This window comes from Sinocyclocheilus grahami, unplaced genomic scaffold (genome assembly GCF_001515645.1).
Source record: "Sinocyclocheilus grahami isolate Dianchi unplaced genomic scaffold, SAMN03320097.WGS_v1.1 scaffold203.1, whole genome shotgun sequence".
Taxonomy (NCBI): Eukaryota; Metazoa; Chordata; class Actinopteri; order Cypriniformes; family Cyprinidae; genus Sinocyclocheilus; species Sinocyclocheilus grahami.
In genome coordinates this window covers 422,701-434,813 of record NW_015505382.1, presented here as the reverse complement: position 1 = coordinate 434,813, position 12,113 = coordinate 422,701, and the positions used below count along the sequence as shown (strand labels likewise).

Here is a 12,113-nt window from a genome sequence, read left to right as displayed (position 1 = left end):
CAGACGCCAGTAGATGTAGCCACGATCACGCAGGTCAGGGTTATCGGAGTCCTGAGGAGATGAAGAAAAAAAGAATAGCGTGAATGGAGAGGAAACATGACACTGACAGCCAGACGCTGAGCTCATTTTGAGATTAGACTTTTATCCATCATCTGCATGTTAATGTAATATTTATGATGGTGTGGATGTGTTCTGATGCTGATGGACAATAATGCCCAGTGTTGTATACAATGAGCATAAGTATGCAATTGTCTTTCATTACAAATAGATTCAAAATCTTTTTTCTAGCATTTGTTACCTGTATTTTCAAAATGTGGGGTGACTAAAGACCAAACAAATAAAAAATGGCTAATATCAAGTTATAGTGTAACACTACAGTTTATTATGCCCAAGCACATCTCACCTGAGTGGCCAGACTGAGCACTTGCTGAACCAGCTCCTGAGTTTCTGAGGGCTTCTTGAGGAACAGCTTCACTATGGCTGTCAGCAGAGTCAACTGCACCTGAAAGCAACAAATGCAGCAGCTACTGAATCAGATCCCTGCTTTTAAACAAACTATATACCGCATAAACAAAAAACACCATAACAGAAAAACTGACAAAAAACAAAACAAAACAAACACCACCACCCAAACAAAACAAAACACACCTAAACAAACCAAACCAAAAACAAAATACAAAACGAAAAGAACAAAAACAAAATAGAAAACAAACTAAAAAAAATATATATATATATATATATATAAACTGAGAGCTTTCATCATGAAAGCCCTTTGCGGTGAATGCCATGGCTTCCTTCCACAAATGCATTGGGGGGTTTGTGGTAGACAGAGGCCAGCGAGCCGATGTGGCAGATGAGCTCGTCCAACAGGGTGGGCTCGATCAGGTCTGTTTCCTCTGAAATCAAAGGCTTCTCAGACAGCACAACCTCTTTAGCAGTCACAGGGTCAGTGGACAGCAGACGCCAGTAGATGTAGCCACGATCACGCAGGTCAGGGTTATCGGAGTCCTGAGGAGATGAAGAAAAAAAGAATAGCGTGAATGGAGAGGAAACATGACACTGACAGCCAGACGCTGAGCTCATTTTGAGATTAGACTTTTATCCATCATCTGCATGTTAATGTAATATTTATGATGGTGTGGATGTGTTCTGATGCTGATGGACAATAATGCCCAGTGTTGTATACAATGAGCATAAGTATGCAATTGTCTTTCATTACAAATAGATTCAAAATCTTTTTTCTAGCATTTGTTACCTGTATTTTCAAAATGTGGGGTGACTAAAGACCAAACAAATAAAAACTGGCTAATATCAAGTTATAGTGTAACACTACAGTTTATTATGCCCAAGCACATCTCACCTGAGTGGCCAGACTGAGCACTTGCTGAACCAGCTCCTGAGTTTCTGAGGGCTTCTTGAGGAACAGCTTCACTATGGCTGTCAGCAGAGTCAACTGCACCTGAAAGCAACAAATGCAGCAGCTACTGAATCAGATCCCTGCTTTTAAACAAACTATATACCGCATAAACAAAAAACACCATAACAGAAAAACTGACAAAAAACAAAACAAACACCACCACCCAAACAAAACAAAACACACCTAAACAAACCAAACCAAAAACAAAATACAAAACGAAAAGAACAAAAACTAAATAGAAAACAAAAACAAAACAAACAAAAATATATATATATATATATATATATATCAAACCTGAGTGCTTTCATCATGAAAGCCCTCAAGGAAACTCTCCAGGAGCTCATCAGCGTTGTCGATACGCTCAGCATATTCACCCACAATCCAAATCATGGCAGCTCGAGCGTCTGGCTCATCCAAAGAGTCCAGGTTTTCACACAGAGTGGCAATTATGCTCTCATACCTGCGCAGACAACAGAGAGGTGTTTCAGCTGCCCATTAACTATACGTTCTTTCATTCTACATGGCCTTTTTTATTTTTCTTTAGATAGACAATGTAATATATACTCAATTTTAAAACATAGTGAGTTGCATACACAGCATTGCTTAATAATCCTAAAATACCTAATTTTAGTCTAATTCTAAGGAAGCACAGAATGTATACTGTACATGAGATTCAAAAATTATGCAATCCCAGAATACATTGTGTCAAGCTCAGTGACAAAAATAAATCCAAAGTGGTGGAAGAGTATTAAAACATTTCAATGAAATTAGTTGAGATGAGAGATGTGGACTGACTTGTTGGGGTATTTGCGGAAGATGTCCCTGATGACCACAATGGCCTCTTGCACGACGTAATTGACCTTAGTCTGGATGAGGTCCAGCAGAGTGCTAACACAGCGCTCAGCAGATTGCTGTACTCACAGATAGAAAAAGAAAACTCAGTCACAGCTACACACATTACAATGACAAAACTCATCACAGAACTACAGCACTTCAACCATGATGCACAATGAAAAAAGCAATAAAGGTTGCTTATAGAAGAGGAGAGATTTTCAAACATTTCTCTATGGAATGAGGTTGCATACAAAAAGATATATAGGGCTGAATAATGAGGCAAGACATACCTCCACTTTGATAGCACAACGGCCGATGGCTCGAACGGCTTTCCGAACAAAGTCTACATCCACTTCAGTGGCATACTCTTTCAGTTCAGCCAATACCTATGGAAATCAACATAATTTTAAGTGGATTTCTATAGAAATCGATCGTACTTCTGAGATGAAACGCTGAATGACCTCCACAAGAGAAAGAACAGGGAATGGATATCTCGGTCTCTCACAAGGTTAGAAGCTCTGGGGGAAAAGTTCGGGAAGAGTCTGATGTTAACATTTAACAAATGGACATGTTTATGAAAGTGAAAAGTGACGTGACGTGGCCAAATATGGTGACCCATACTTGGAATTAGAGCTCTGCATTTATCCCATCCAAAGGGCACACACACACAGCAGTGAACACACACACCCGGAGCAGTGGGCAGCCATTTTTTTTTGCTGCGGTGCCCGGGGAGCAGTTGGGGGTTCGGTGCCTTGCTCAAGGGCACCTCAGTCGTGGTATTGAAGGTGGGAGAGAGCGCTGTACATTCACTCCGCCCACCTACAATCCCTGCCAGTACGAGACTCGAACCCACAACCTTGGGTTACGACAAGTCCGACTCTCTAACCATTAGGCCACGATTAAGCCCCCCCAGGACTTTATGGGGCTAATAGCTAAATTACTTAATATAAGTAAATGAAAAACAGCAAAGAGATGCATTAGAATGAAATGCAATGAAGTAATTTGTTGTCATATGCAGTGTAAGCACAGCTGTCGATTTACAAGAGGCAGCTTAGAGCTTGATGGGCTTAAGCGTGTGTTTTTTGCTAAACACAATGACAGACTGTCACTGAACAGAAAGCGTAAGGGACCATGTTCCTTTTAGGCACAATTCAGAGCAATGCAAACAGAAGAAGAAATCGACAATGCAGCTTTACTGAAGCTGAATTTGTTCTCTTTTGCAATTTAGGTCTTGCATACTCATACAAAAAAGACGAAATCAAATAACAGCCCATTTGTACATCAATTAATTTTGCAGTGTTATGAAACATTCAGCTGAACATTTAATTTTTCATTTGAAATAAACTGTTGATTTTTTTTTTTCAGTCAATGCAATCTAAATCCCAGAGGACGGCGGCCAATATCCTAGCAACATTTTTTTATTAGCATCGCAGGAAATTTAGACTGTGATCTCAACATATGCATAAATGACAGTGAAAATCATAGACGATAATGATGTTATTAATGCAGCTTTAATTAGAGTTAGAGAAATACCTCTATTATTTGAAACTTTTAAAGGCCTGGATTAGCTGGCTGCCTCTGGCTACTAATGAAACTAAAGAAACTACAGATTCTTAAACGCTCAAACTTGTTTACTTCAGACCATGATAATAATCATGTGATACATACACTGTAAAAATGGTATGAGCTATCTACTTAAAAAATTATGGTAACATTTTAAGGCTTAAAAACATTTAAAAGGCTTGATTTTTTTTATGGAATCTACCTGAATCAATCATGTAAAATCTCCTGAATTATTTAATCTGACACAATAAATGTAATATTATTAGTTTTGAGTAAGGCCCGTTTGTTTTTGACTGAGTTATTTTGTACAATTAAAAGACTGTATGCAGCCAGACAGCTCAAGCAGGAAAAAACTTGTTACTGCACTAGCATTAACAAAGCTACTGCTTATTGAACAAAGCATCATGCCTCATAGTAGTAGTACATGCAGTTAACCATAACTATAAGCTCTACTCTTCTGCACAATGGTAAAGAAACTTCAACATAACAGAAACTCTTTCAAATGTCAAACATAACTGAACACTAAACATTAATAGATGTTTCCCTTTTCTCAAAAACACAAAGTAGCGCTTAATTTCTATATTTACTCTCCATTTCCAGTCATATGCAAAGCATGCTAGGAACTAACAATCACTCCCAAAATAAAACTGTAAAATTGAGCCAATTCTCTTAAAATAAATCACAATTGAACCACAATTTCTTTAATAAAATATACACACTATTTTTAATTATCACCTAAATTTTTTAAATGAAAATTACAAGACCCATGACTTATTTTTTTTACAGTGTATAGTTTTCTTGCTGAATATCCTGTTCACACTCTGTTTAAAGCTAAGAGTCAAACTCAGTTTGAAATACCTGGGCGATGTTGGCATGAGAGGCCAGGCGGATCATGATATCCAGTTTCTCCAGTTTGACATAGATGGGGTCATTGTACTTGACAAAGAACACTTTGATCTCTTGCTTCAAAATCTCAGGCCTGCAGGTAGAGAGACAGAGATCACCATTTGAGGCTCAGTCAAAACATTTATAAATGCTAAGCAAACAGACAACCGGACAATATTGCCATCTAGTGACAATACAGAATGTATTCATGTGTAAAAGACACTGACTGATTAGATTACAAACTAGTGACACAGAAAACAATTTTAAAAAAGACTGAAAAATATAAGGAGAGCAGTCTAACCGTTTCTGCACAATAAGGTTGATGTTCCTCAAGGCCACATATTGGACCTCGGGTTCCCCAGACAACAGCGTGACGAGGGGAGGAGAGAGCTTCTTCAGAAGAGTGTTGTAGTAATCAGAGTCTTTGGGCAGGAGCTCCAAAAACTTCATCAGTACCTTCACTGCTGACAGCACCACAGCCGAGTTAGCATGAGAGAGACGTGGGGTCACACGCTCACAGATACTAAAAGAGACAGAAAGAGGGAGTTCAGAAAGATGATCTGGTATTTTTTACAGAAAAGGTTTACTATCTTTATTTTCAGAAAAAAATAACTTGATATATGTTCTATTATTGAGGCAGTTCCTGCCAAAATCAAGAGATTGATCATGGAAGACAAAACCCCTATTAATCCAAACAACAAATTGATTGATGATTTTAAAATGTTTCACTAAAGTTGGCATGGAATGGAACAAAATGGAAAATAAAGTGTGGAGTACCTCAAGGTTCTATCCTGGATGCTTTTTTTGTCCCAAAAAAAAAAACACTATATACTTCATTCATATAGCTAGTTATAGCACATTTGACAATGTGATTTCAGCCGTACTGACAAAATTGACATGTGGGGGTATCACAAAAATATTATTTTCTCTAAGGAGAAAATAACATTACTATTATTTTAATATTTTACTACTATTTAAAGGGTTAGTTCACCCAAAAATGAAAATTAGCTTATAAATTACTCACTCTCAAGGCATCCTATGTGTATATGACTTTCTTCTTTCAGACGCATCCAGTCGGAGTTATATTAAAAATGGTGTTTGATCTTTCAAGCTGTTTAATGCCACTCAGCGGGTGTTGCAGTGCATCAGTCCAAATTTTGTACAATTAAAAGACTGTATGCAGCCAGACAGCTCAAGCAGGAAAAAACTTGTTACTGCACTAGCATTAACAAAGCTACTGCTTATTGAACAAAGCATCATGCCTCATAGTAGTAGTACATGCAGTTAACCATAACTATAAGCTCTACTCTTCTGCACAATGGTAAAGAAACTTCAACATAACAGAAACTCTTTCAAATGTCAAACATAACTGAACACTAAACATTAATAGATGTTTCCCTTTTCTCAAAAACACAAAGTAGCGCTTAATTTCTATATTTACTCTCCATTTCCAGTCATATGCAAAGCATGCTAGGAACTAACAATCACTCCCAAAATAAAACTGTAAAATTGAGCCAATTCTCTTAAAATAAATCACAATTGAACCACAATTTCTTTAATAAAATATACACACTATTTTTAATTATCACCTAAATTTTTTAAATGAAAATTACAAGACCCATGACTTATTTTTTTTACAGTGTATAGTTTTCTTGCTGAATATCCTGTTCACACTCTGTTTAAAGCTAAGAGTCAAACTCAGTTTGAAATACCTGGGCGATGTTGGCATGAGAGGCCAGGCGGATCATGATATCCAGTTTCTCCAGTTTGACATAGATGGGGTCATTGTACTTGACAAAGAACACTTTGATCTCTTGCTTCAAAATCTCAGGCCTGCAGGTAGAGAGACAGAGATCACCATTTGAGGCTCAGTCAAAACATTTATAAATGCTAAGCAAACAGACAACCGGACAATATTGCCATCTAGTGACAATACAGAATGTATTCATGTGTAAAAGACACTGACTGATTAGATTACAAACTAGTGACACAGAAAACAATTTTAAAAAAGACTGAAAAATATAAGGAGAGCAGTCTAACCGTTTCTGCACAATAAGGTTGATGTTCCTCAAGGCCACATATTGGACCTCGGGTTCCCCAGACAACAGCGTGACGAGGGGAGGAGAGAGCTTCTTCAGAAGAGTGTTGTAGTAATCAGAGTCTTTGGGCAGGAGCTCCAAAAACTTCATCAGTACCTTCACTGCTGACAGCACCACAGCCGAGTTAGCATGAGAGAGACGTGGGGTCACACGCTCACAGATACTAAAAGAGACAGAAAGAGGGAGTTCAGAAAGATGATCTGGTATTTTTAGGTTTACTGGTTTACTATCTTTATTTTCAGAAAAAAATAACTTGATATATGTTCTATTATTGAGGCAGTTCCTGCCAAGATTGATCATTTATTGAGGCAGTTCCTGCCAAAATCAAGAGATTGATCATGGAAGACAAAACCCCTATTAATCCAAACAACAAATTGATTGATGATTTTAAAATGTTTCACTAAAGTTGGCATGGAATGGAACAAAATGGAAAATAAAGTGTGGAGTACCTCAAGGTTCTATCCTGGATGCTTTTTTTGTCCCCCAAAAAAAAACACTATATACTTCATTCATATAGCTAGTTATAGCACATTTGACAATGTGATTTCAGCCGTACTGACAAAATTGAGGTATCACAATATCACAAAAATATTATTTTCTCTAAGGAGAAAATAACATTACTATTATTTTAATATTTTACTACTATTTAGTTCACCCATTCACCCAAAAATGAAAATTAGCTTATAAATTACTCACTCTCAAGGCATCCTATGTGTATATGACTTTCTTCTTTCAGACGCATCCAGTCGGAGTTATATTAAAAATGGTGTTTGATCTTTCAAGCTGTTTAATCAGCCCGCCGCGCGCGGGGGGGGGGGGGGGGGGGGTGTTGGGGTAACAAAGGCCTCCTGTAGCGAATCGATGCGTTTTTGTAAACAAAATATCCATATTCAAAACGTAATAATCACTTTAATCTAGCTTGCGCCAACAGTTATACACGGAAGCAGCTCCGGGAGGATGACGTATGAGTTCGGCATTGCGCATGCGCCAGTGAGTCTCGTGAAAACCAACGTTTGTTAACAGGAGCAAAGGAAGCAAAATTTCCTTCCTTTAGCTAAGGAAAACCAGTCTCTTGGCTTATATCGAAATCCTCTGACATTCTTCTTTACAAATCCTCGTTTTGTACTTCTAATTAGTGACCGTTGTTTTGTTTTGATCTCTCCCCTGCGCTTCTGCGTTCGTCACTTCTGAGCCACGCATGCGCAAAGACGACCTCATACGTCATTCCCCCGGAACTGCTTCCATTTACAACAGTGAGCGCAAGCTAGATTAAATTGATTATTACGTTTTAAATATGGTTATTTTTCTTACAAAAACGCATCGATTCGCTACAGGAGGACTTTGTTCACTCCCCGGAGCCGTGTGAGACACTCTTTTTATGGATGGGCGCTTTTTATTTCACTTCTTTTGGACTGATCCACTGCAACACCCGCTGAGTGCCATTAAACAGCTTGAAAGATCAAAGACAATTTTTTATATAACTCCAACTTATTTGTCTGAAAGAAGAAAGTCATATACACCTGGATGCCTTGAGGGTGAGTAATTTATGGGCTAATTTTCATTTTTGGGTGAACTAACCCTTTAATATTAATAAATAACATTCAGACAGAGAAACAGTGTGATTTGTTGAAATGCCTTGGACTGAATAAATCAATCCCTGCATTAAAAACCAAATCCTTGATTTGAATTTCTTCCCTTTGATCTTCCCTTGAATTTCCTGTTATAATCTATGCAATTTATAAGCACTTCGTGTGACCTGTATTGAACTATTCTTTATGCTTCTCTAAAAATTACATATGAATTCTATGAATAGAATTCAATGAAGCGCTACACAAAAAATTAAAGGCAAGTCTCTATTTCCTCTCAAGAGACTTATCCCCCAACAAATCTGTTTATCTCTTAGTTTATCTCAGTCTGAAAATGAAAATGACTATCATGTAAACAAATTCTCAGTTCTAATGAAATTTCATCTTAAAATAAGCCTTTGAGGAAACTAAATTAATGGTAAAAGCTCAAGGTAGCACTAATCATTTTTATTGCTGTTCTATTTGCAGTCTAAAAATAAACAGCAATATTATCATATGCCTGGTATATGTAATTAATCTTCTTTGACAATCACAAGTACAAGAATCAGCATGTTGACATTTACCGGCTAGAAAATTGCTCTGACATGTCTGAGTTTAACCTGTCAAAGCAGACAACAGGTTTTTTACTGTCTCTAATCCACTTCAGGTTTTTTGTAATGCAAATTCATAGTAACAGGACAGAAAGAAAACCTGTAAACTACATAACTGCTCCAGACCATTAAAGAGACCAGTTTTCATAAGATTATAGAGACTGGTTGCCACATATATGTCTAAACTAAAAAAGGTCTAAAGATATCTGTCTGCCTGTGCAGTGTCTAACTAAGCAATGTACATTGCATTTTCTTAAATGTAGTTTTAATTAAGTCTTCCATAAAAATAAATCTTCAGTGGTTTAATGTTGGAAATTATTAATGTAATTGGACAATTAAGACAGCTATAAATATTAGTATTGTTGTAAGTATACACTTGGGCTGTAAAATTAAATTATTATTATTATATTTTACCATTTTACATTAAACTTTCACAAGAGTCATTTATAATTTTTGTTTTCATTTAGTAAGTTTTGTATTTTATTTAATAATAATAATAAATAATAACAATAATAATCCTTATTTATAGTCCTATTGATTAGCTATAATCACAGTTTTGGCCAAATTGTGAAGCTCTACAAACAAGCAAAGCATTGATATTTTTTCTCCAAATTGGGCCCATTTTAAAGGTGACATTTCATGAAAATCGGACTTTTCCAGGTTTTAAGTGCTATAATCATCTACCAACCAAGGAAACATGAAAAAGATTAACCCAGTAACTTTGTTTTGGTAAGCCTTTTTCTGCAAGCGTCTGAGAAAACGAGCACGTCTGATTTCGCTCCCTTGGTGACGTGGCAAAGGGATCTCATTTTAATATTACCACCCCTTAATCTGTAAGTTTCCACCCACGGCGCCATTATTGTGTTTTCGCAAGCGACAACGGTGTACTAGTTCTAATGCCATGGCGAAAGTTTGAGCAAAACATGCTAACTGTTCTGTCTTTGGCTGCACAGACCAGCACAGAACACTATTTAGAGTCCCAGCCTCAGAGGAGACAAGACAGCAGTGGATTTATTGATTTATTGACTGTATGTTGCTGCTGCCACACAGATCTAAAATAAACATGTGATTTATTTCCCAGCTGTTTACCTTCACAGACATAACCAACTGTTTTTGTAACTCGTGTGTTTTAACGTAAACTTGTGTGTGAATGAGAACTTAGTTTAGTACTCACATGCTGTGACAGCCGCTTTCTGTCGGTGTGTGCACTCAGAAAGCCGTATATCAGAAGTTTAAACTCATATGGTTTAAAACGCATGATTTCAGCGTGATAAACATGATAATCAGAACCAAAACAGATGTTTTTAGCTTGTCCGAGCTGTAATGGCGCAGCTCTATTCTGGAAAAGGGGGCGAGGAGCAGCAGCTCATTTGCATTTAAAGAGACAGACCCGAAAAACAGAGTGTTTCTGCTTCCACTCAAAATAGGCCTTTTCAAAATTATATAATAAATGATCTGTGGAGTATTTTGAGCTGAAACTTCACAGACACATTCTGGGGTCACCAGAGACTTATATTACATATTGTAAAAGGGGCATAATATGTCTCCTTTAAAATGTAACTAGGTATGAAAAATGTGGTATATAAATAAAATAGCCTTGGCTAAAGGGTACAAAACCTGTGGAAAAATTCAAATCTTGCTGATACACATAAGATAAAAAAATATATATGTAAATGTAAATGTAAATAAAATCATTCGCGCTCCATAATCTCCATACACCTGTAGAGATAAAGAAACCAGTGACTATGAGGATTATTATCCCCTCACCTCTGGGCCTCACGCTCGTCTTTGGGGTTGTAGTTGGAGAGACAGTCCAGGATAAAGATCTGACCCCACTCAGTGCATTCATTGAGGGCTGTCAGGAGCTTATTGATGTTCTGAGGATTCAGGTCCAGAAGGTTGCTGTTGGGGTGAGACTCGCTGATCTCAGACAGGGCAGCAACTGCATTAGCCACAACCTATGTGAAAATCAGATATCAGTAAAGAATTGTGAATGGGGAAGTATGCATTTAGGACAATTAGATCCAAAGTATCTAACCATGGGGTTGGAATCAGCGATCAGGTCCCTGAGAGAATCCAGGAAGCCCTGGTCCTCCACCATCTGTGCATTGATGTCATGCAGTTTGGCCACGCACACTGCAGCGGTCTTCCTCACATAGGGGTCTTCATCCTTCAGACACTTTCGCAGAGGCTCGCACAAGTACTCAGTGATCTTGTCCACACGAATACAGCCCATTGTACGCACAGCCAGAGCTCGGATCAGAGGGTTTGGATCCTCACAGTCCTAAAAAAAAAGAAAGAATAACTTCAGACCTCTTGGTGGAATTTTACAAAATCATAGTACACTGATGTCCAAATTTGATCCAAACTTTAACAACAATTCTCACCTTGACAAAGCTGTTAACGGCCATGATGGCCATGTCAGGTTGACTCTTGGCATAGTTCATAAGGTACAGGTAAACCAGTTTCTTCAGCTCCAGGTTATCGGTCTGCATGCAGTTTACCACATCTGGAAACAAGGAACTAAAGATACAGGTAAAAAGGTATTAGCATAACTATTAGGGTCAAAATAATCATCTTTTAAGAAATGTGGGAGGTATGAGTGCATATCTGATTCAGTAATGGTGATAAACGAGACAGTCAAAGCACCTGACATCCTTGCCCACTGTCATGGCTGCAATGACTTTCTTCACTGCCTCTTTCCTCTTCTCCTTCTTCTCATTGTTCAGCTCGGCCTTCAGCTCAAAGATTTCACCTGTAACAGAGAGTAACATGATTAGTGCTCATCTGATCTGAAGTTTTCAGAGGCTAATGCTTATATAAGTTCTATGGAGCAGAAGAGTAGCATTAAATTCACAATTATTCTACACACAAGTACACTATATTTAGTCAAAATAAACGTTGTTTACTATTTTACTACTATTCCACTAATTCTTGAAATATTTACTTGTCATATTTCCACTTTTAAATTAATCAGAAATGATCACTAGAGTGTTCTCGATACAAATGTACCCCTAAAATTACTTGGAAAATCAACACTTATTATAGATTGGCGGTGTGTCAGAGTGCCTGTATTAAAACTGAAAAGATCGAGGAACTGTGTGTGTGTGTGTGTGTGTGTGTGTGTGTGTGTGTGTGT

General features: G+C 37.6%; 1 protein-coding gene across 1 annotated transcript in view; it reads right to left on the bottom strand.

Annotated features, from left to right (window-relative positions):
- Positions 1 to 759: 759 nt before the first annotated feature.
- Positions 760 to 12,113, bottom strand: part of LOC107595508 (AP-2 complex subunit beta-like) — a 12,909-nt gene continuing 1,555 nt past the window's right edge. Inside the window, exons 6-16 of the mRNA XM_016285932.1 lie at positions 11,624 to 11,729; positions 11,362 to 11,497; positions 11,013 to 11,258; positions 10,742 to 10,932; positions 6,740 to 6,961; positions 6,412 to 6,532; positions 2,542 to 2,637; positions 2,213 to 2,328; positions 1,712 to 1,877; positions 1,361 to 1,459; positions 760 to 1,008 (exon numbers count right to left, since the gene is read on the bottom strand). Of these exons, the coding sequence (XP_016141418.1) occupies positions 760 to 1,008; positions 1,361 to 1,459; positions 1,712 to 1,877; positions 2,213 to 2,328; positions 2,542 to 2,637; positions 6,412 to 6,532; positions 6,740 to 6,961; positions 10,742 to 10,932; positions 11,013 to 11,258; positions 11,362 to 11,497; positions 11,624 to 11,729 (1,748 nt within the window). The remainder of the gene's footprint in view (positions 1,009 to 1,360; positions 1,460 to 1,711; positions 1,878 to 2,212; positions 2,329 to 2,541; positions 2,638 to 6,411; positions 6,533 to 6,739; positions 6,962 to 10,741; positions 10,933 to 11,012; positions 11,259 to 11,361; positions 11,498 to 11,623; positions 11,730 to 12,113) is intronic.